This window comes from Oryctolagus cuniculus, chromosome 5 (assembly GCF_964237555.1).
Source record: "Oryctolagus cuniculus chromosome 5, mOryCun1.1, whole genome shotgun sequence".
Taxonomy (NCBI): domain Eukaryota; kingdom Metazoa; phylum Chordata; class Mammalia; order Lagomorpha; family Leporidae; genus Oryctolagus; species Oryctolagus cuniculus.
Window position 1 is genome coordinate 88,259,591 of NC_091436.1, and position 24,834 is coordinate 88,284,424.

The 24,834-nt window shown below is 40.0% G+C and overlaps 1 protein-coding gene across 6 annotated transcripts in view; it reads left to right on the forward strand.

Moving 5' to 3' along the window:
- The window catches only part of CEP162 (centrosomal protein 162), a 90,400-nt gene extending 65,742 nt beyond the window's left edge, over positions 1-24,658 (forward strand). For 5 of the 6 annotated variants that reach the window (XM_008263166.4, XM_051854513.2, XM_002714457.5 and 2 more), the window contains 6 exons: positions 4,450-4,662; positions 5,167-5,804; positions 9,780-9,921; positions 13,184-13,282; positions 21,392-21,526; positions 23,225-24,658. In XM_008263166.4, coding sequence (XP_008261388.2) covers positions 4,450-4,662; positions 5,167-5,804; positions 9,780-9,921; positions 13,184-13,282; positions 21,392-21,526; positions 23,225-23,434 — 1,437 coding nt within the window. In that variant the 3' untranslated portion in view covers positions 23,435-24,658. Of the gene's footprint in view, positions 1-4,449; positions 4,663-5,166; positions 5,805-9,779; positions 9,922-12,192; positions 12,348-13,183; positions 13,283-21,391; positions 21,527-23,224 lie in introns of those variants that run through there. The other variant, XM_070073821.1, reaches the window with a different exon arrangement.
- Positions 24,659-24,834: the final 176 nt, after the last annotated feature.

The window sequence follows — 24,834 nt, forward strand, 5'->3', positions numbered from 1 at the left end:
GGAACATTAATAAAAGTAATAAACTATCATTTTGTATAATCTGTAGGGTTATTTATAACATGGTTTACTTATTGGTGAAAAGTCATTTTGCATCCCAGCTCTATTTAGACATGTAGGAAGAAGGAAGCAAAATTTTGAAGCCTTGAGTAGAGTTATAATTCTTAACCAAAGATAGGAGACAGGAATACAGATAGGAGATCATTGCATTGGGAACATGTTGGTGATGTTTGGAAAATGTTATAAAACAGTGTTGCCCTGTAAACTGAATATTCAACCTCCCAAAGAGCTAGCCATAATCTTGAGCTCTTGCTCACTGTTTAGGCTTAGAAATACTCATTTTATGGTGAGTTTAGCTAGGAAACCTTTATTAAAATGATGGATTTTGAGCCAGTGTTGTGGCATAGTGGGTTAAGCCACCGCCTATGACACTGGCATCCCACATGGGCACCAGTTTGTGTCCCAGATGCTTCATTTCCCATCCAGCTCCTTGCTGATGAGCTGGGAAAGCAGCAAAAGATGGCCCCTAGTCCCTGGGCCCTTTCACCCACGTGAGGGACACGGAGGAAGCTCCTGGCTACTGGCTTCAGCCTGGCCTAGCCCTCAATGTTTTGGCCATTTGGGGAGTAAACTAGTGAATGGAAGATATTTCTCTCTCTGTGTCTCCCTCTCTGTAACTCTGCCTTTCAAAATAATAAATAAAAAAATTTCTAAGAAGTAAATTAATCAAGTAATTGAATTAAGTCATAGAGTGAGGCGTTTTAGAATAAAGAATGTTTTTGATTGAAGTAGTTGTTTGGAAGTTGGAACTGTAATTAATTTCTGTTTTTAAAACTTTGTTATGTATCATTTGTATTCATAACTAAATGGTAAATCAGAATAAGAACTCCAGCCTGTTCATAAGGGAACGTGGTTCTATCGTCAAGACATGATATTTCAACATGTAGCTATTATTCCATCACAAATACAAAACTATGAGATCATCAGTAGACTGAATATTATACTAGTTTTATGAGAAGGAGGAAAATTAGACAAAAAATTTGTTGCTTTTACAGGAACCGTCCTTACATTAAAAGGTATGACTTGGTAGTTTGGGTCCGGGACCAAGGAAGGAGCAAGCAAAGTCTTTTGAACAGTTAAAAATACCCTCAAAATGGGTGTAATCCAGTACTGCTTGGATTTTTCTTATTGTTTTAAGATTTACGTGAGCCAATGTAGAAGAAGCCATTTAGAACTGTGAGAGAGGAAAGGCCAAGGGAACTACTCCTCTTCTACTGCTTCTTCAGTTCCTGTATTACTAAATGTATGAGGGTAAAAATAAAGAGCAAAATTGTGACTTTAAATGGTGAACCCAATTGCCCAGAAATAAAATTATTTTATCAAAATAACCTATGTCTTATTAACTTTCCTTAAACATTTGTTGGTTTATACCTTAGATTATATCTTTCTATAAAATGTCATTGAAGAAGATATTGTATCGTTGATTTGCTGCATGTATGTTTCATATCTTATTCTGTTTCCAAAAGCATTTTTTCTAAGGATTTTTTTAAACTTTTATTTAATGAATATAAATTTCCAAAGTACAGCTTATGGATTACAATGGCTTCCCCCCCATAACGTCCCTCCAACCCGCAACCCTCCCCTTTCCCACTCCCTCTCCCCTTCCATTCACATCAAGATTCATTTTCGTTTCTCTTTATATACAGAAGATCAGTTTAGCATATATTAAGTAAAGATTTCAACAGTTTGCTCCCACACAGAAACATAAAGTGAAAAATACTGTTTGAGTACTAGTTATAGCATTAAATCTCAATGTACAGCACACTAAGGACAGAGATCCTACATGAGGAGTAAGTACACAGTGACTCCTATTGTTGACTTAACAAATTGACACTCTTGTTTATGGCATCAGTAATCACCCTAGGCTCTTGTGATGAGCTGCCAAGGCTATGGAAGCCCCCTGAGTTCACCGACTCTGATCATATTTAGACAAGGCCATGGTCAAAGTGGAAGTTCTCTCCTCCCTTCAGAGAAAGGTACCTCCTTCTTTGATAACCCATTCTTTCCACTGGGATCTCACTCACTCGCAGAGATCTTTCATTTAGGTTTTGTTTTTGTTTTTGTTTTTTTTTCCCCAGAGTGTCTTGGCTTTCCATGCCTGAAATACTCTCATGGGCTTTTCAGCCGGATCCGCATGCCTTAAGGGCTGGTTCTGAGGCCAGAGTGCTGTTTAGGACATCTGCCATTCTATGGGTCTGCTGTGTATCTTACTTCCCATGTTGGATCATTCTCTCCCTTTTTTATTCTATCAGCTAGTATTTGCAGACACTAGTCTTGTTTATGTGATCCCTTTGGTTCTTAGTCCTATCATTATGATCAATTGTGAACAGAAATTGATCACTGGGACTAGTGAGATGGCATTGGTACATGCCACCTTGATGGGATTGAATTGGAATCCCCTGGTATGTTTCTAACTCTACCGTTTGAGGTAAGTCAGCTTGAGTATGTCCCGAATTGCACCTCTCTTCCCTCTCTTATTCCCACTCTTATATTTAACAGTGATCACTTTTCAGTTAAGTTTCAGCACTTAAGAAGAATTGTGTATTGATTACAGTATTCAACCAAAAGTATTAAGTAGAACTAACAAAAAAAAATACTAAGAGGGATAACATATCAAGTTGCTCATCAACAGTCAGGGTGAGGGCTGATCAAGTCAACATTTCTCCTAGTGTTCATTTCACTTTAACAGGTTTCCTTTTTGGTGCTCAGTTAGTTGTCACCTATCAAGGAGAACATATGGTATTTGTCCCTTTGGGATTGGCTTATTTCACTCAGCATAATGTTTTCCAAATTCCTAACAGGGATCACTTTTTCAGTTAAAATTTAAACACCTAAGAATAATTGTGTGTTAATTACAGAGTTCAACCAGTGGTACTAGAACAAAAAAAAAAATACTAAAATGGATAAAGTATTACATTGTACATCAACCGTCAGGACAAGAGCTGATCAAGTCACTGTTTCTTTTAGTGTCCATTTCATTTCAAGAAGTTTCCCCTTTGGTGCTCAGTTAGTTGTCGCCGATCAGGGAGAACATATGGTATTTGTCCCTTTGGGACTGGCTTAATTCACTCAGCATGTTCTTTTCCAAATTCGTCCATCTTGTTGCAAATGACCGGGTTTTGTTGTTTTTGACTGCTGTATAGTATTCGATAGAGTACATGTCCCATAATTTCTTTATCCAGTCTACTGTTGATGGGCATTTGGGTTGGTTCGAGGTCTTAGCTATTGTGAATTGGGCTGCAATAAACATTAATGTGCAGACAGCTTTTTTGTTTGCCAATTTAATTTCCATTGGGTAAATTCCAAGGAGTGGGATGGCTGGGTTGCATGGTAGGGTTATATTCAGGTTTCTGATGAATCTCCAAACTAACTTCCATAGTGGCTTAACCAGTTTGCATTCCCACCAACAGTGGGTTAGTGTCCCTTTTTCCCCACATCCTCTCCAGCATCTATTGTTGGTAGATTTCTGCATGTGAGCCATTCCAACTGGGGTGAGGTGAATCCAGGAGTCAGGACCTTCATCCCAGCCTCCCTCATGAGTGCAGGGGCCCAACCACTTGGACCATCCTCCACTGCTTTCTCAGGCACATTAGCTGGGAGCTGGAATGGAAGTAAAGCATCCAGGACTTGAACTGGCACACATGGGAATGCCAGCATTGCAGATGGTGGCTTAACCTGCTATTCCACAACACCAGCCTTGTGAACGTGCTCTTAACCAATGCACTAGACTGCCTCTCAGGTGCTGTTTTGTTACTTGCTCAAGCTAGAAGAAAACTGTTTAACAAAGAAGGTAATGTGTTTAATGTTTGTTCTTCAAAGATATCTTAAGCATAAAACCTTTTAAAAAGCACTGTATACACATGAAAACCTATACTCGTATACTGTCAGTACCACATAATACTCCTTGTTTCTCAAATGAAAGAAGTCATCATTAAAGTAAATTTCATTTGGAGGGAACTTCTAAGGGCACTGCGAGGAGTGGAGATTGTTCCAGGCAGGGCAGGTGCTTGGGAACCTGCATGTTTATACAAAAAGTTTGCATATTCATGTGCATATATGTAATTTTTCAATCGATAGTCTGTGGGAAAAAAGAGAAGAGCTTTGTAAAGAAGTTGGGTACTAACAGAAAGTCTGAATATGTGTTTCAAATAAAAAAAAGTGTTCTTAATCATTTGTTAATTGGGCACTTTATTTTTAGAGTTTTTATTTAGATAATCTAGGGATATAAAATTCAAAATTAATTTATGTATCCGTGCATTTGATTGAGTCTAGAGATGGGCTGTAAAATCTATGAATCTTGACATGAGTACTGTAGCATAATCTGTTTATACATGAAACTACTTCATTGTGTATGTATTGTGACCTTACATATGTTTAAAAATATTTTAATAGGTAAAGGAAATGGAAGGAATTCTAAAGAGAAGATACCCCAATTCTTTACCTGCTTTAATACTGGCTGCATCAGCAGCTGGTGATACAGGGGATAAAAATACAGTGGAATTCATGGAAAAAAGGATTAAAAAGCTGGAAGCTGATCTAGAGGGCAAAGATGAAGAAGCAAAGAAAAGCCTTCGTACCATGGAACAGCAGTTTCAGAAAATGAAGGTAAGTGCCAGGTAGCCATGGAACGTAGAGTTGGTGACATTAAGAACATTAGGGCCGGCACTGCGGCTCAATAGGCTAATCCTCCGCCTGCAGCACTGGCACACCAGGTTCTAGTCCCTGTCAGGGCACCGGATTCTGTCCCGGTTGCCCCTCTTCCAGTCCAGCTCTCTGCTGTGGCCCGGGAAGGCAGTGGAGGATGGCCCAAGTGCTTGGGCCCTGCACCCCATGGGAGACCAGGAGAAGCACCTGGCTCCTGGCTTCAGATCAGCGCGATGCGCTGGCAGCAGTGTGCCGGCCGCGGCGGCCATTGGAGGGTGAACCAACGGCAAAGGAAGACCTTTCTCTCCGTCTCTGTCTCTCACTGTCCACTCAGCCTGTCAAAAAAAAAAAAAAAGAATGAATATATGTTAAATGCCGGAAGGAAGGACTGGTATAGGACTCAGTATCCAGTAATCAGTGAAATGTTCAGCAGGGGTTTGATAGTACATGAATTCTATTCCTCAGATTCAGTATGAACAGAGACTCGAGGAGCAGGAGCAGCTACTTGCCCGCAAATTGAAGGAAGCGCCCCAGAATCAACGTGACAACCTCTCCAGGGTGAAAGCATTAGAGAAGGAGCTTGATGACATTAAGGAAGCCCATCAAATTACTGTTAGAAACCTGGAAGCTGAAATAGTGGTTCTGAAGCAACGCAGTGCTGAACTAGAACTCAAGAAAAATGGTAAGGATGATATAGAATTCCAGGTGGAGCAGGCTCATGCCAAAGCAAAACTGGTGAGACTCAATGAAGAATTAGCTGCAAAGGGGAGAGAAATACAAGACCTTTCAAAAACTGTGGAGAGACTTCAGAAGGAGAGAAGAACGATGCTGTCTAATCAGAACTCTAAGGGCAGAGAGGAGATGTCTGCTAAAAGGATGAAGAAAGATGTTTCACACCCAAGTAAAGGAAATGTGCACTCCCTCCCTGGCGCCCTGGACAGCAAACTTTACCTACCACACACTTTTACTGATTCCCGCGTCTCAGAGGTTTTGCAAGAAAACTGCAGATTGAAAACTGAGCTAGAGGGATTGATTTTAGAACGAAATGAGCTGAAGATGAAGTCTGAAGCAGCAGTGAACGAATTTGAAAATTCTATGAAAAGGTAAAATGTTAAATTGCTTATAAAAACGTAAGTATTTTGAATTATGACATGTTTTATTTCCTCTGGATAATTAGTTTCACTCTGAGCCAAATTCGTAATTGAGTTTTAAGAAGTTGTATTATGTTGCTGAGCATAGATCGGCCCAGATTCTGTTGCACCTGAACCTCCTTGTCAGCCCAAGCCACAGCCTGACCAGTCTTGGCTTTCCACATGTACCTGAACGGTGTTAACAGGCCTTTGTGACCCACTGGGCCCTTCTTGCAAAGGAATTACCATCATTTATGATTACTGTAGGCAGAGTGCATTCAGAAAAGACCAATTGTTAAAACTAGTTGAAAGTCTAAGAGGAAAAGTTCTTCTTTTGAAAAATGACTCTTCAGACTGACCCTGCAGTCACCTCCAAGCATGCCCTGAGGAGCTGTAGGACACCTCCCTTTCTAGAATCTCCAGCTCTGTGCACTCTTTTCTCTGAGCCTTGTTTTCACATGATCACAGTCCTTCTAGTCTTATTTCAGTGCCAGTTTTCTTAAGTAACCTCTCCGTTTATTTCCACTTCCTTGCCTCTTAAAGTTGCCTCTTATCGTCACCACTCCTTTAATCTGATCTCTCAGTAATGACCTTTCGTGTTCCAGGGGCATGTTCTCCATCATTTTCCTTGACAACATTGGCTTCCTGGTCTTTCCTGAGTAGTGTCCTCCCTTAACCTCCATGACTAAAATTCCTTTTCTATTTAACTTCTCACTCTTCTTACTTCTCCCTCCCCAAAACACTGGCTTCTTATCAGACTTGGGTATTGACTTTCTGTTTATAGTCTATTATTTGCGCATTGCTAAACTCATCCATTATTATGGCCTCTGGGAATCCTGACTCTGGCACACACTTGTAAAGGTGTGGTCTCCTCCTTGAGTGCAGATATTAAATCTGTAATTACTTATTGGATTGCTTCTTTTGGAATCAACAATGCTTAGTTTATGTCTTTTTTACCCATAGACTCATTCCCCCTCCCAAGTTCCCCATTGCTGTATATAACCACATTGCAACTGCCCAACCGAGTTTTACCTCCCTTATTCCTCGGTTCATAGTCTATAAGGTGTTGCTTTATAAATGTTTTCATTTTTTTTCTTCTTTACCATGGTAAACCAGTGTAGCCCACATGGTTTACGATAGTTTTCCTATCCTGATATCCCTGACTTCTGTTTCTGTCTCCCTCAATCATCTTGCTTTATGAGTATTCTTTGAACACTTCTGTGTCTGAGTCACTATGCCCTCTAATTACTCCTCTTTTTTTTTATTTTTATTTATTTATTTTTTTTTTGACAGGCAGAGAAGACAGAGAGAGAGAGACAGAGAGAAAGGTCTTCCTTTGCCGTTGGTTCACCCTCCAATGGCCGCCGCAGCCGGCACACTGCTGCCAGCGCACCGCGCTGATCCGAAGCCAGGAGCCAGGTGCTTCTCCTGGTCTCCCATGCGGGTGCAGGATCCAAGTTCTTGGGCCATCCTCCACTGCCTTCCCGGGCCACAGCAGAGAGCTGGACTGGAAGAGGGGCAACCGGGACAGAATCTGGTGCCCTGACCGGGACTAGAACCCGGTGTGCCGGCGCCACAGGCGGAAGATTAGCCTATTGAGCCGCGGCGCCGGCCTCTAATTACTCGTAACTCCTGAAATATCAACCCTAAGTTTAAATTTGGCTGGCATCTCAAGTCCCATCACCATTCTAATGTACACGCCTACTGTGCATGCCTACCTAACCTACCACATTTCTTCATGCCTTTGGCTCATTTGTGCTTCAGGCCCTACCTGCTACACAAGCATCTCCTGGAGCTTCTCAGGAAAATATATGCCGTCCACCCTGCCCCGACTTTGACAGTTTCAATATATGCCAAGAAGGTGTTAACTATACACAGCCTGTGACTCCTTAGACTGTTGTAAGATTTTGCTTTTTTTGTGTCCCCAAGCAAGCTGGTGTAGAAGCAGAGTGTGCTTATTGATTAATTAGCAGCCATGTCAGTGCTTGAGTCATTATGACAACCATATTGCATTCAAACTGAGACCTTGTTTTCTCAGTCCTGAATATAACAGTAGTGTGAAATTATTTGGGAAGAATTAGATTCTTCCTTGGAAATAATCTAAAATTCAGGTATTTACTATAAATTTTATTATATGTAATTTAAAAATTTTCTAGTATTGTTGATCTGTTTCTCAGATAGCTCTGTGTCTGGGAAATGAGGAATAAACTTGCCTAGTCCCAGATTTAGGCGTTTTTTTTTTACTGTGACTCACTTACGTCATGAGCACTTTAGATTTTACTTTTGAAGCACTTGGGCTGTCTTCTTTTTTTTTTTTTTTTTATGAATTATTTGAGAGGTAGAGTTACAGACAGAGGGGGAGAGACAGAGACAAAGGTCTTCCACCCATTAGTTCACTCCCCAAATGACCACAATCGCCAGAGCCAGACTGATCCAAAGCCAGGAGCTTCTTTCAGGTCTCCCATGCAGGTACAGGGGCCAAAGCACTTGAGACATCTTCTACTGGTTTTGCAGGCCTTAGCAGAGAGCTGGATTGGAAGAGGAGCTGCCAGGAATTGAATAGGTGCCCATATGGGATGCCAGTGTTACAGGCATAGACTTAGCCCGCTATGCCACAGCACCGGCCTCTGAACACTTTAAATTTTTATGCTTCACCTAGGACCCTAATGACAGTAGTCCCTTGGAGAAATATTCATATAGCAAAATAAACAGCTGATAAATGTGTCTGTAGTTAGAAATTATTTTATGAATATGTAACAGCAATTTACTAAAATATCTGCTTTAAATGAAATCTGTCATTTTTTAAGTCTTTCAAGTAAGAGAAAAAAATGTATCTATGAGAGAAGTATCAACTCATTCATAACTTTGCCCTTTACTGAACTACTTCTGAATGCATAATTTTTTCACTGAGATAAATGAATAGTCTCTCACACTTACGGTCCAGAGTAATTACTTGCTGATTGCTCTCATGTCCAGAGAATTACCATAAAGATCATTTTATTCTCACAACATGCAGCTTGCCCTGGAATTATATGCAATCACCAAAAATTGATGAATGCTCCTAGACACAAAGCATTGAAGATTTTAAAGGGTGAGCTGCTGTGATTTTTCTAGAGAAAGAATCTAGATAGGAAATCTGAGTTTATCTTAAATGATACAATGCTGAGCACTTCGCTTTAAATTCAAACAGATATTTAAGAACTCTAGATTACCTCGGAAAATGTAACCCCAGGCTGGGGATAGAAGAGAAGGCCCAGGTTTTGGGACCAGTGCTGTGGCGTAGCAGGTAAAGCTGCCGCCTCTGGCACTGCCATCCCATATAGGTGCTGGTTCAAGTCCTGGCTGATCCACTTCCAGTCTAGCTCCCTGCTGATGTGCCTGGGAAAAACGTCAGGAGATGGCCGGGTGCTTGGGTCTCTGCACGCACATGGCAGACCAGGTAGAAGCTCCTGGCTTTGGACCCACTCAGCTCCAGCCATTGTGGCCATCTGGGGAGTAAACCAATGGATGGATTAAAGACCTCTTCCTTTCTGTCTTTCTCTCTGTCTCCCTAACTCTGCCTTTCAAATAAGTAAATAAATCTTAAAAAAAAAAAAAAAAGGGGGGGGGGGGGGGCAGCAGCCCAGACTTTGAAATCCAGCTATGCTGGGCTTAACCCTGGCACTTGAGTTTCCTACTCTGGACCTGAGATACATCACTCTTTCCCACACTCAAGTTTGCCCTTAATAAAATCCAGTGAGTGAGAGTAAGTTCCTGAAGTGCTTCTAAGAACTACATAGGCAGTAATGTATTTAGCACCTAATATAATGACTTAAATATTGATGCTATCTCTCCCCTTGTTGCTTTAATTTCCAGGATTTTTACCATCCCCTCCCCCTTTTTTTATTTTCCTAACTAGAGATTGAAGAGCCACTTATTTTATTTCTGAGTTTTTCATTTTCTCTCTAGGATGCAGGAAGATACTGCAGCACACATTGCCTCCCTCAAAGCCTCTCATCAAAGGGAAGTAGAGAAACTCCTTTGCCAAAATGCAATAGAAAATTCTTCTTCCAAAGTAGCTGAACTAAATCGTAAAATAGCAACTCAAGAGGTAAAAGATAAATATTTTTTAATCTTGACTTTAATATTTTTTCAGGACTGGTAAACATTTTTGATTTGGAAATATTTAACTCGAGGTTGGTGATAAAAAATTAATACTGGCTTGATTTTTTTATATATAAACAGAAGAGGATACCATTGATCTATATGGAATTCAAAATCATGCCCTATAAATAAGCGTTTGTCCATTCTGTCCTTACATTTCTAAATATATCTGCTAAATATGTTGTAACGGATGGTGTAGTATATATCAAATGTGATTGGGACTTAGTACTTAAACTTGAATCCCGGGTCATTTCCCCCTACTCCAAGTCCTAACTGACAAATTGTCCTAGGGCTTTTTTCCAGCCCACTACCTTTCATTCATGGAACAAATAATGGTCCAGTTTATAGATGATCAGGCACTGGGGATGAAATAATGAACATAGCTGTAAACTTTGATGAAATATCTTCTAAGCTGACAGCTCTTCAGCATTTCCTTGAATTAATGTGTCTTGGATAATCAGTATAGCCACTTGAAAGGTCTATGAACTTCTGTATGACCATTGTTTGTGATACTACTTGGTTGAAAAATAACATTGATTGAGAACTTTTATCTGCAACTTAGTTTTAAGTGGTGTACCCACAAAACAAATACAGCAAAATTGTGAATCAGGTTGAACATATATATGTGTATTGAGTTCATCTTTTCTGTAGGTTTCAGCTTTTTAAAAGCAAGCTTATGGGGGAATATAAGAAATAATTATCTCACCACTGTCTCTCCCACCTGTAGTTAATGTCTTCTTAATTAAAAACAAATCCCTCCATTGGAGCAGCTTGAATATGAGCTGGATAGATGTTAAAATTTTTGTAAATGTTCTTAATGTAAAATTATGCTTTTATTAGAAATCTTTTATTGAAAGACACATGCTGAAGTACTAATGGATTCAGATGATGAGTCTGCAACTTAACTAGCTCAGATGCAAAGAACTGTTTTAGTACGTTAATAAAAAATATTTAAAGTGCTTTTGAGCAGTAAAAATCCATACAGACTTTCAGATAACCTCTCCAGCGCCTAGGGCATCAGACAGCAGTTGCAAACAGCGCATCAATTGATTTTGTAATAAGGAACAGTGAGAGTGGGAAAAGTAATGTCAGAATGCCACAGAGCCATAAATACCAGGGTATTTCAGAAAGTTAATTGAAAAGTTAAGTTACAAGGTAAGTTTATTTTGATGGAAAAAATGTGAAATCTATGCATAGTTTTTTCATACTGTGCATTTTCCATGATCATTTTGAAGGCTTCATAGGTATGTGGATTTCAAAATGTTTTCCACCAAAATAAACTTACCTTTTAATTCTGCTTTTCCAGACTTTTTAAATTGCACTAGTATGTTATTTTCCCAGAGTTGTAAATATGTTAAAATGTGAATTGAAAGGAAGTCCGCATAATCTGATCACTACAACAGTTTAATTACAGCATTGGAGACAGGAGATATGAATTTTTCTCACGTTCTTAGTTTCTTGATAGAAAAATATGTTCATGTACTTGACATTTAACAGATATGATTGCGTTAGCTTTATTAATAGCCCCTTAATACTGTTATACTTAGCAAAAATATAGCTTTTGGCCATATTCTTCCAAATGTTTTATACATTATTCTTTTTTTAACTTTTATTTAATGAATATAAATTTCCAAAGTACAGCTTATGGATTACAATGGCTCCCTCCCCCCCCCCCCCATAATTTCCCTCCCACTTGGACCCATCCCATCTCCCGCTCCCTCTCCCATTCCATTCACATCAAGATTCATTTTCAATTCTCTTTATATACAGAAGATCAGTTTAGCATATATTAAGTAAAGATTTCAACAGTTTGCACCCACATAGAAACACAAAGTGAAAAATACTGTTTGAGTACTAGTTATAGCATTAAATCTCAATGTACAGCACACTAAGGACAGAGATCCTACATGAGGAGTAAGTGCACAGTGACTCCTATTGTTGACTTAACAAATTGACACTCTTGTTTATGGCATCAGTAATCACCCGAGGCTCTTGTGATGAGTTGCCAAGGCTATGGAAGCCTTTTGAGTTCACCGACTCTGATCATATTTAGACAAGGTCATAGTCAAAGTGGAAGTTCTCTCCTCCCTTCAGAGAAAGGTACCTCCTTCTTTGATGACCTGTTCTTTTCACTGGGATCTCACTCACGGAGATCTTTCATTTGTTTTTGTTTTGTTTTGTTTTGTTTTTTTGTTTTGTTTTGTTTTTGTTTTGCCAGAGTGTTTTGGCTTTCCATGCCTGAAATACTCTCATGGGCTTTTCAGCCAGATCTGCGTGCCTGAAGGGCTGATTCTGAGGCCAGAGTGCTGTTTAGGACATCTGCCATTCTATGGGTCTGCTTTGTATCTCACTTCTCATGTTGGATCATTCTCTCCCTTTTTGATTCTATCAGCTAGTATTTGCAGACACTAGTCTTGTTTATGTGCTCCCTTTGGTTCTTAGTCCTATCATTATGATCAATGGTGAACAGAAATTGATCACTGGAACTAGTGAGATGGCATTGGTACATGCCACCTTGATGGGATTGAATTGGAATCCCCTGGTATGTTTCTAACTCTACCGTTTGAGGTAAGTCAGCTTGAGCATGTCCCAAATTGTACATCTCTTCCCTCTCTTACTCCTACTCTTGTATTTAACAGCAATCACTTTTCAGTTTAGTTTCAACACTTGAGAATAACTGTGTATTGATTACAGTATTCAACCAAAAATATTAAGTAGAACTAACAAAAAAAATACTAAGAGGGATAACGTATTAAGTTGTTCATCAACAGTTAGGGCAAGGGCTGACCAAGTCACCGTTTCTCATAGTGTTCATTTCACTTTAACAGGTTTCCTTTTTGGTGCTTAGTTGTCACCAATCAGGGAGAACATATGGTATTTGTCCCTTTGGGACTGGCTTATTTCACTCAGCATGATGCTTTCCAGATTCCTAACAGGGATCACTTTTTCAGTTAAAATTTAAACACCAAAGAATAATTGTGTGTCAGTTACAGAGTTCAACCAATAGTACTAGAACAAAAAAAAATACTAAAATGGATAAAGTATTACATTGTACATCAACAGTCAGGACAAGAGCTGATCAAGTCACTGTTTCTCATAGTGTCAATTTCACTTCAACAAAGTTTCCCCTTTATGAGTTGACTGTCTTACATGTTTCAAATAGTAAGGGGGGGGGGGGACTTTATCAACTGTGTACTTGTATTTCCTAGGTGCTTATAAAACATTTCCAAAGTCAAGTTAATGAGCTGCAGGATAAACAGGAGTCTCTTGCAGTTTCCCAAGTTCGAGAAGAAATCCTACAGAAAGAGGTAAGAAATACCTAAACTCTTAGGCCAAAATCAGCTTAAACATTTCAGTGATACTCATATTTCTGTATATACTTCTAAATTGACTGTATAAATGGGCATAATCTGAAATGATCATGTGTTAGAATATACTAGTAACGTTTATATAAATTATCCTTTCCCCAGGTGAGATTCACATGTTGTCAGAAATTATTTATATGCTTGTATTTACTGTTCAGATTTTGTGGGAAGTGGAAACAAGATATTTTCTTGGTTTTGTTTATTTGAAAGTCAGAGTTACACAGAGAAGGGGAGGCAGAGAGAGAGGTCTTCCATCCCCTGGTTCATTCCCCAATTGGCTGCAATGGCCAGAGCTGTGCCAAACCAGAGCCAGGAGATTCTCTGGGTTTCTCAGGCAGGTGCAAGGGCTCAAGGACTTGGGCCATTTTCTACTGCTTTCCCAGGCCACAGCAGAGAGCTGGATCAGAAGTGGAACAGCTGGGATTTGAACCAGTGCCCATATGGGATGCCGGCACTGCAGCAGCGGCTTTACTGTGCCACAGCACTAGCCCCTGCTTGATTTTTTAGGTGGTAAAATAATTAATGCCATGTTGGGGAGGAAAATAGTTTTTTCCTCAACCATCATGAGTTCTTAATTAGGACAGTACAGATAACAAGAAAAGATTAACGAGATAAACAAGCTTGTTAAGACAGCATCACACAATGTAAAATATATATATATATATATATATATATATATATATATATATAACAAGGTAACTAAAAGCAGTAGCTTAGAATTTGCCAAATTGGTCGATTTTGAGATTTGGATTAGAGATTGGCAAAAGTGGGGAGGGCTGGAAATGTGAATTGAGACAATCAGAAAAGAAGAAAGCACATTGCCCCATATCTTACTGAATCAGTGCTCAGACCTGAAAATAGTTAAGAGTTGTGTCTCATTCCATGATGAGCTGCAGGAAGGCTTACATTAAAGTTAGGCCTCTATATGGTGATTTAATAAGACCAATTTCTGTGCAAATGGAAGAACAAAGGTTACTGGTTGGAGCAGTCTGTAACCCAGTTTGAGTCTGGAAGGGTAGTCAGTCAGGAAGACTGCTGATGTTGAATTCTAGATGTCTGCGGTGATATATGAGTGGCCCACAGCAGCAGGCATGAGGTTGTCCACTTGTGATTGTGGTGGTTCTCCGAAGTTTATATCAGCTCATTCAGCTTCAGCTTGTTAGGGCTTCAGGAAAAGTACAGTTCTGTAGTGATTCCAAACCAGAAGGGTGGGAGTAAAATTAGAAATGTTAATTTAATAAACTATGGCCCTATACTAAAGGAAACTAGAAGAATTCAGGATCCAGGCCAAATAACAAAACCTCAAAGATAATTCTGATATCCACAAGGTATTGCTTCTTATTTAAGGAATTAATACATTAGATTCTCAGGGCCACAGCAAATGTATGATAATTCTCATGTTAATGTAATATTAACTCAAAGAGAATAGATTCAGTATAGTTCATAAATACAATTCTAACAATACAATGATACTTCCTCCCTCCATCCTTGAGATGACAGTTTTTCCTCTCTACAGTACCCCCATGTTCATCAAGATAATCACAGTAAGTCCAGTTTGTTTGCAAAAATAAGTCTAGTCTTTGGGCCAGTGTTGTGGCGTAGCAGGTAAAGCTGCTGCCTACAGTACCAGCATTCATGTGGGCGCTGGTTCATGTCCTGGCTGCTGTATTTTCCATCCACGTCCCTGCTAAATATGCCCCCGGTGTTTGGGCCCTTGGCACCACCACAGGAGCCTGGAATAAGCTTCTAGTCCAGCACTGGCCTTTGCGGCCATTTGGAGAGTGAACCAGTGGACAGAAGATATCTCTCTCTCTCTGTTAATGCTGACTTTCAGATAAGTAATTTTTTTAAAACTCTGGTCTGTCATCAAATTTAGCTTCATTATTTATGTAAGTGTAGCATAATAGTAATTAGGCATAGGGCTTTTTTTTTTTTAATCTGCTTTACTGTAACGTTTTTTTCTAACTCATTTGAAAGAGAGATCTTCTATCAGCTGGTTCACTTTGCAAATGCTCTCAACCACATCTGGGCCTGGAGCCAAAGACTCAATGCAGATCTCACACACAAGTGGCAGGACCCCAAGTATTTGGGCCATAATCTACTGCCTCTCAGATGCATTAGCAGGGAGCTGGATCAGAAGCACAATAGCTGGGATTCAAGCCAGCACTCCAACATGGGATGTAAGTGTCCCAAAGAGTAGCTTAAGTTACTGTAGCATAATACCTGCGCCTGGATCTTTTAAAAGCATGTCCAGGCTAGGGAAACAAGGAATTGCCATCAGATTTTGCTTATAAAACCTATAGATTTGGGCAAGTTCCTCTCTTATTCAGAGTTTCCTGAGCCTGCCATGAAACAGCACCCTAATCTGGAAGAATTCCGTGCAAAGTACCAGACTAGGGTTTTCCAAGAGACTTTATTACACTGTTGGTTAAGAGAAGTCAATAGACAAAGATCTGGGGGAGCTGACTTTGGAAAGAATTCTTACTTTCACCAACTCCTAGTATCCAATATGTAGGCTCTGGAACAAGAGGGGCATCCCAGGAAATCTCATCTGATCACCAGAAATGGTCAGGAAGAGAAAAAAGAATTTCCTCAGCCCTCATAAAGTCATAGTTGGGATGGACCCCTGTAACAGATTAAGAAGAGGAAAATATATTAAAGTATGCACCACACATCATATGGTAGAAACCTCAACAAAAGGTAACTCAAAGCAGTGGCTTAGAACTCTGGCTTATGTAGCATCTTCAGCAAACACTAGATTTGTAGAGAAATAACAGAATGAAGGAAAAGAGTTTTAGTTGGAAGGTAGGAAACTGGGAATGTAAATTTGGGAGGAGACATAAGGCTTGCAGATTCCTCTGGTGCCATCTCTGGGTTGAATAGAGTCCAAGTCCTCTGGTAAAGGAGGATTTCTATCTTTAGACATAAAAGGGGAGGAGAGAGCTTTTTCTCTATTTGCTGCTCTTAATTGCCCTTAGCTCAAAAATTTGTATGTAACATATTCCAGTTTCCTTCAGTATACACTAATTACTTTGAGTAAGAAATAGATGAAGCCACCATGACAGTCATGCTGGATCACTACTAACAATATCCTTAGATGAAATAGTTGATTATGGAAACCCACTATTTTTTATTACCCCAAGATCCTTTTGTAAAACCAGAAAAGCTGTGCTATTCTTTGAAGCATATCTACCATTTGTATTATTTAGGCATTTAAGGCTTAGATGCAAAACATAGCACTAATAATGAAAAGATCAATGAGAAAGTATTCTACAGTTATGTAACTGTCTTTAAAATCTTGTTCTAGTAGCCCCAAGGCTATTTGTGCATTCCTGCAGTGTTTAAGAATATGTGTAAGTTTACAGACCTTCACAGACCTAAAGTAAAGGTTTTTGGAAAAATAATGAAAGGAATAATGTATTTATATTTGCAAGGTAAAGAAATTGTCAAGGTAGAGTCAGTGATAGTTTTAGTTTAAGCGTAGCTAAAAGAGGAGAAAATGGAAAAGCTAAAATGCTGCTATAATGGAATACCTAAGACTAGGTAATGTATAAAGAGTATTCGGTGCTGGAGGAAGTGCAAGAGCGTGGTGCTGATGTTTTTGTGGATCTTTAGTGCTTTGTCACTCTGTGGTAGAAGGGAAAGGCAAGAAAGAGCCCAGCTTGCTCTTCTAACGCTGGAGATAACTAGGACTTTAATCCTCTCGTAAGGGCAGAGCCCTCATGACCTAATGACCTCTTGTCCACTTCCCAGCACTCTTGCTTTGGAAGTTGTCCTCAGCACTTAAACTTTGGGGGAATACATTCAAGCCGTCACAGCTGCAACACATGATTTTTAAGCCTAGTGACTGGAAAACACACACTCAGTCTTTAATTCAGACAGTGACCCTCTGCCTTTTCACTTGAACACCTGCATTCAGCATGCAGCTGGTCTGTAATAGCTGATTTATCCTCATCACTGCTACCCTTCTGCGGATTCCCAGATACCCTCCTATACACTGAGGCATTTGCTTTCAGACTCATCCTGCCACTGTGAAACTTCTAGGAATTGGTCAACTAATTCCGATTCCCTTAGCTTCAAAACTGCCTCCATGCAGTAAACAGTAATCATAAGAGAGCTCACCCTGTTTATTTTCCTCCTCCTGCAGTGCTGTTAACCAGGGTGTGAGAACCTTTGTTTCCTGTATTTTGTCATGTTTTCTAGGAATGGAAGATAACTCTCTATCCCTTTTATTACACATGGCCACAAGTGAAGGCACACTATACATTTCAAAGGAGTGACAAATATGCTGTTTTTTGATAGCCTCTGTGGTTTTAAAATAACTTCTTTAAAGGACTTATTTATTTGAAAGGCATAGTGAACAGAGAAAGTTCTTCCATCCACTGGGCCATGCCAAAGCCAGAGGTCTAGAACTCTGAGTTTTCTTTTTTTTTCTTTTTTATTTTTATTTTTTTATTTTTTATTTATTTATTTTTTTTGACAGAGTGGATAGTGAGAGAGAGAGAGACAGAGAGAAAGGTCTTCCTTTTTGCCCTTGGTTCACCCTCCAATGGCCACCACGGCTGGCGCGCTGCAGCTGGCACACCGCACTGATCCGAAGCCAGGAGCCAGGTGCTTCTCCTGGTCTCCCATGGGGTGCAGGGCCCAAGAACTTGGGCCATCCTCCATTGCTTTACCGGGCCATAGCAGAGAGCTGGCCTGGAAGAGGGGCAACCGGGACAGAATCCGGTGCCCCAACAGGGACTAGAACCCTGTGTGCCGGCGATAGCAGCAGAAAATGGCCCAAGTCCTTGGGCCCCTGCACCCATGTGGGAGACCTGGAAGAGGCTCCTGGCTCCTGGCTTCGGTTCAGCACAGCTCCGGCCGTTGTGGCCAATTGGGGAGCGAACCATCAGATGGAAGACCTCTCTCTCTGCCTCTCCTTCTCTCTGTGTAACTCTTTCAAATAAATAAATCTTTAAAAAATAAAGTTTGTGGAAAATGCATGTCAGAATTTTTGCACTAAAATAAAACCTTTATGTCATCTTTCCAGACTTCTTGAGGACCCTCATCTATGTGTGCATGCATGGTTTTAAGGCATTTTTTACACATCAGTGTGTCTTCATTAGCAATTTCATTATACCATTGTCTGATAGAGCAGACAATGTAATAATTAGTATTTGGAGTCTCTATGAGGCTAGGTGCTTTACACACATTATTTGATTTGCTTCTCATCACAACCTAAATAAGTACTATGATTTCTATGTTATGAAGAAATTGATGCTATGGCCAGTACCGCGGCTCACTATGCTAATCCTCTGCCCGCGGCACCGGCACCCCGGGTTCTAGTCCCGGTTGGGGTGCCAGATTCTATCCTGGTTGCTCCTCTTCCAGTCCAGCTCTTTGCTCTGGCCTGGGAGGGTAGTGGAGGATGGCCCAAGTCCTTGGGCACTGCACCCATATGGGAGACCAGGAGGAAGCACCTGGCTCCTAGCTTCAGATCGGCGCAGCACGCCAGCCGTGGCAGCCATTTGGCGGGGGAGTGGGGGGGGGTGGTGAGCCAACGGAAAAAGGAAGACCTTTTTCTCTGTCTTCTCTCAGTGTCTAACTCTGTCAAAAAAAAAAATTTGATGCTAAAAAAATGAATTAAGTTGCCCAAAGTTACCAACTTAGATAAACATGTGCCAGCATTAGAACCTAGGGCCTCTGGACTCAGGCCACAAACTCTTAATTTATTTCAGCAATCCTCTATTGTTGGCATACAGGTTATCTCCAGTTTTTTTCTGTAATATACAGGTAGCAGGAAGTAGTTTTGTCATATAAGCAAAGGTGTATAACTCCATATTTCATTAAAATGCCATATTTTAAAATATGTATAATCCATTCTAATTTTCTTAAAAGCTGTTTTTAGATAGGTTGGAATAAAAGAAAATTGTTGCTATTTTTTGTAGAACTTTGCAGAGCTCTACATTTGTGTAATTTACCAGAGAATGTTTCTTTAGTCATTGAAAGGTAGATTAATTAGCCAAATTCATGAATAATTGCTGAATGCCTTCCCTCTGCCAGGCACAGTTCTTGGTTCTAGGAAAACTGAGAACAGAGGGGATTAAAACTCCTGCTCTGTTGAGCTCACATTTTATTTGTAAATTCAAACAAGAAATATAAGGTTTAGTAAACAAATTAGAGGAGACATCTGTCAAGTGTATAGTATAGTGCCTAGTGCATAGTAATGCCCTTTAAGGCTCTATCCAAATATGGCTGCCTTAGAAATCCCTCCAGCCACCTCCTGGCTGAGCTTGCTATCCCTCTTATCACCTCACTGCTCCGTGACCATCTCTCCACTCCAGAACACCATTCTGGTCCACTTAACTGCTTCTTTCACGAGACTGGAACTGCCCAGCTAGTGTACCAAGAATGGGTTTCATGTATAGCACAAGATAGCAGTTTCTGGAAATGTTGTAGAACAGCAAAAAACCCAAAGTCATTTTGGGCATAGAAACCATTAAAAAGTTTATATCAATTGAAATGATAGTTGATTGCACCTCTGCAGTTTTCTTACGTCACTAATCATGATTGCCCTGCAATAACTTTTAGTAATCATTTATCATTAAACTCTTTTATGCCCAGCACTCATCATTACACTATGTTATATCTTTGGTCACTGATGATATCATCAGGAATGTTCTACATTTGAAGTATTTAGATTATTCCTTATTGTTTGCTTTTATTTTTATTTCAACCAATATAGGTAAGGTGCATGCTTTTTGTAGTGTTACTTAGGTAAGAGTGTTTTTATATAAAACATGACTGAATTTGTTTATTTATTTATCCTTTTTATTTGCTTACTGCCTTTTGATGTTAACAATTAGCAAAATCTGATTCATGATAGAATTTATTTTCCTGATTATATGGTACTCCAAAAAAAAAAAGAAGATAGGTTTATTTTGGTGCAGAAAAACTTGAAATCCATTTATTCTCACAATATGCTTTTCCATTAACTATTAGAATATCTTTCATATGCATAGACTTCAAAGATTTTGTGCAAAATAAACTCATCTTTTAATTCCATATTCCACTACCTTGTGATAGTACCCTTGTATACCATAATGAAAATACTGTTGTTTGGCCAAGCCCAATAAGAAGGCCCCTTCAAGTCCTGGCCACTTTACCTGTGGACCATGATATGAAAGCAGAGGTAGTACAGTAGACTAAGCTTTGTGAGGACAATCTGTCTTTCATGTGTCTGCATCCCCAGATCCTAAGATAATGGCCAACACAGAACAAGCTCCACCTTTATAGATATACCTTTACTTTTAGAATAAATTACTAACAATCAAAACAAGAGCCATAAGAGAATTACAATTGGAATTGTAGAGAATTGGGACCAGTGCCGCGGCTCAATAGACTAATCCTCCGCCCTCGGTGCCAGCACCTCGGGTTCTAGTCCCGGTTGGGACACTGGATTCTGTCCCAGTTGCTCCTCTTCAGTCCAGCTTTCTGCTGTGGCCCGAGAGGGCTGTGGAGGATGGCCCAAGTGCTTGGGCCCCTGCACCCGCATGGGAGACCAGGAAGAAGCACCTGGCTCCTGGCTTCGGATCAGTGCCAGCCGTAGCGGCCATTTTGCAGGGGTGAACCAACGGAAGGAAGACCTTTCTCTGTCTCTATCACTGTCTATAACTCTGCCTGTCAAATAAAAAAAAAAAAATTGTAGGGAATTGACAAAAGAGGGATACACACGCACTAAATAAACTTTCTGTGCTTTGGGCACCATTCTCTGTCAGGTACTTTAAATGTATTTTAATCCTATAAGTAAACAACTTACTGTCAAACAAATACACTGTAGCAGAGCCAAATGTATCAAAGTTTTGAGCCCCATAACCAGACTGGCATACATGGGAGCGAGAAGTGGTCCAGTTAGCTGGGATGTACCTTCACTTTGTGGACACAGGAGTGAAAGTTAATAATAATCCAAGATACATCTTAGAAAAGCCTTGGGCAAGTGTCTTGATTTTCAAGATTACCTATTAGAATTCTTTGTGACTGTTTTTCATTTACTTCATATTTCAACTTTAGATTACCAAACTCTTAGAAGAATTGAGAGAAGCCAAAGAAAACCATACACCGGAGATGAAACATTTCATGGGCTTGGAAAAGAAAATTAAACAAATGGAAATGAGACATAAGCAAAGAGAACACGAGCTTCAGCAGGTGAAGACCGCATTTCCATATTTGTGTAGTTGTTTCTTTTACGTGCCTTTCATTTGCTAGTTTTGCACTCCTAGCAAAAGTGTTTCCCTTGTATTTTGATCATGTTAAAAAGAAATTCATAACTTGAGAAAATAACACCTTAAATCTCAAATGCTTAAAGATTGGTTTGTCTTCTATCCAGTGAAAAGAGAGAACACTTGTGTCATGTGAATTATTAATGGGTATCTAAGAAGTCACACATCTGGCTTTGGGAACAGTGTTCTCTATTCGAGCCATTTCAACAAATGCTCATTCAGAAATAAATTTAGATTAAAATCACAATGTTATATGGCTAGTACTAATGATGTAACTACTATATTTATAAACAATTAATAGAAATTTAAATAATAAATGTAAAGACACTGTGGTGCCAATATTTAGCTTTCTGTGTACACTGTATTAGCCTGGTTGAGGTACTAACAAAATGTCCTAGACTATTAGGTGGCAAAAGTAACACATTTATTTTCTCAGGGTTCCAAGATCAGGTTCTGGTTGGTTTGGTTTCTACTGAGGGCTCCCTTCCTGGCTCGCAGACTATCACTGTTTCCTCACACAGTCCTTCCCTGGTGCAGGCATGCAAAGGAAAGGGAGAGAGAGCAGAGATCTCTGGTATCTGTCTTTATGCAGTAGTAGTCTCATCACATGAGGGCCTCGTTTATTTTGGTTTTTTGTTTTAAGATTTATTTATAGGCCGGTGCCACGGCTCACTAGGCTAATCCTCCACCTACGGCGCTGACACCCCGGGTTCTAGTCCTGGTTGGGGCACCGAATTCTGTCCCAGTTGCTCCTCTTCCAGTCCAGCTCTCTGCTGTGGCCCGGGAGTGCAGTGGAAGATGGCCCAGGTCCTTGGGCCCTGCACCCACATGGGAGACCAGGAGAAGCACCTGGCTCCTGGCTTCAGATCAGCACAGCGCGCCAGCCGTGGCAGCCATTTGTGGGGCGGGGGGGTGAACCAACGGCAAAGGAAGACCTTTCTCTCTCTCTCACACTGTCTAACTCTGCCTGGGGGAAAAAAATTATTTATTTATTTATTTGAAAGGCAGAGAGCTGTCTTCCATCCACTGGTTCACTCCCCAGACAGCTGCGATGGGCAGGGCTGAGTGAGGCGGAACCCAGGAACCTGGAACTTTATATGGGTTGCAGGGGAGTCATCTTCCACCGCTTTCCTAGGCACATTAGCAGAGAGCCGGAAACCAGTGCTCGTATGGGAGGCCAGTGTCACAGTGGGACAGCTTAACCTGTCTTGCCACATGCTAGCCCCCAGGGCCTCACCTTTATGACTTCATTTTACCTTAATTATATCCTTACTCCAAAAACAACCTCAAAAAGTTAGAGCTTCAACATAGGGATCTTGTGGAAACAAGCACTTATATATTCTTTGTTGACAGAAATTATGAGGGAATCTTCATAAAGTCCATGGAAATACATGTTATGAAAATGGTATGCATAAGCTTCAAAATTTTTTACACCAAAATAAATATATTCTATCCCCATTTTCCTGCACATTTTTTGGAGAACCCTCCCACTGCATGCATACAGACCTCCCAGAGGACATCCACGGTTTGCCTATTTCACGTTTTCCCACCTCAGCTCTGAGACTGAAGTGTTCCTCACCCCACCATGAACCGTGACAGTCACGTGGAATTTTTCTTTTTGCAGATAATACAGCAGACACAGCAAGTAGTAGAAACTGAGCAAAACAAAGAGGTAGAGAAATGGAAAAGACTGGCACAGATAAAGAACCGTGAGCTGGACAAGTTCCGCACAGAATTAGACTCCATGTTGGATGTTCTCCGTGAGCTGCACCGGCAGGGGGTGGTGGTGCCAGTCGCTCTTTCGGATGAAGTGAATGCACCAGAGTATTACTAGAAAGTCACACTTGCGTGACCTCATTGAAAGGCACAAACTGTCACGGCGGCTTTTGAACACCGGTGTTCCAGCGTGATGCCAGAAGCAAACACTAGAGCAGCATGGCAAAATAAATTACCCCTAACTAACACAGAAAAAAAATCCTGATGTGTTGACTAGCCAGATACATTTTGAATGATCTACAAGCAGGTTCCTTTATAATCAGATGACCATGAATCCGACGTAACAAGATTTGTGAAAAGTGTAGCATATGTAAGAAATGGAAAGGGAAAATTGTGCGTACACTGGCAATTATTGCCCAACTGTGTACTGAGTTTTTTGTAACAGAAAACCAGCTTCTCTTTCCCATGAGGATAGGTGAGAATGTGAGCACAGCTGCGTGGACAGTCTTGTGAACCTGGGTGATAGTTTCCTCAGTAATTCAGAAGACAGGTGCAGCTCTGTGCACGGAGATGGCGAATTCTGGTCCTCCCAGTTTTCCACTCCTTCCTCTAGGTGGGTTGGTTTGTTTGTTTTTGTGCACTGGTATAAAGGTGAAAAATACATTTCACAGTATGGAAATACAGTTTTATCATACTGTTTTAATCTTTTAAGCTATGTCTCTTTAATTCCAGTACTGCTTTACTTTGTCTATTTAAAATGTAATATATTCCCATTAGAAAAAAAAATCAAATATGCATAAAAGTAGCCAAACCACTATTTTAAACTTCCCATTTCCAAAAGCAGATGTCAAGTGTATAAGATAATGGTTAAGTCAGAGTTATAGTGACTCTTCTCCAAATGTTCTATTACACTATGTACTAAAATGTAATGTAAGCCATATGTAGTGTTTAACTTTCTATTAGCCACATTTAAAAAGATGTGAATATAAAATTAGAGTTTTGGCATTTGACATATTAAGTCTTTAAAATGTATTTTACAGAGATAGTAGCACATCTCAGTTGAAATAGTCACATTCTAAGTGCTCAGTTACCACATACCAATAAGTGCCATTCTAGGACAGTAATTACAAAGTAAAATACCTTACAAAGGACAAGTGCACTAGATCTTTGTGAAATTATGGGCAGCAATGTGAGATGTGAAAGTTACTAAATGTAAGGAATGCAATTACTGTCTTATTGTCCATATTTTTTAATGTACCTTTCCTAACAGGGTAGTAAAATGCTATAGTTTATATTTTTTTATGTGGAATAATTTTAAGTTATAAATAATTTATTTTGGTTATTGGGTGTTCTTTTGTGTGTCATTCATCTGCAAGCCTCTTTATTAATACATAGCTGTACCCATTTCCTCCTGTTGTCCTTTTGGCTATCTGTGGCCCATTTGATTCCAAGCGCAAATGCAGCAGGTTCTAAACAATGGGAAAAGCAAACCTCAAATAATTACTTACATCTTATCTT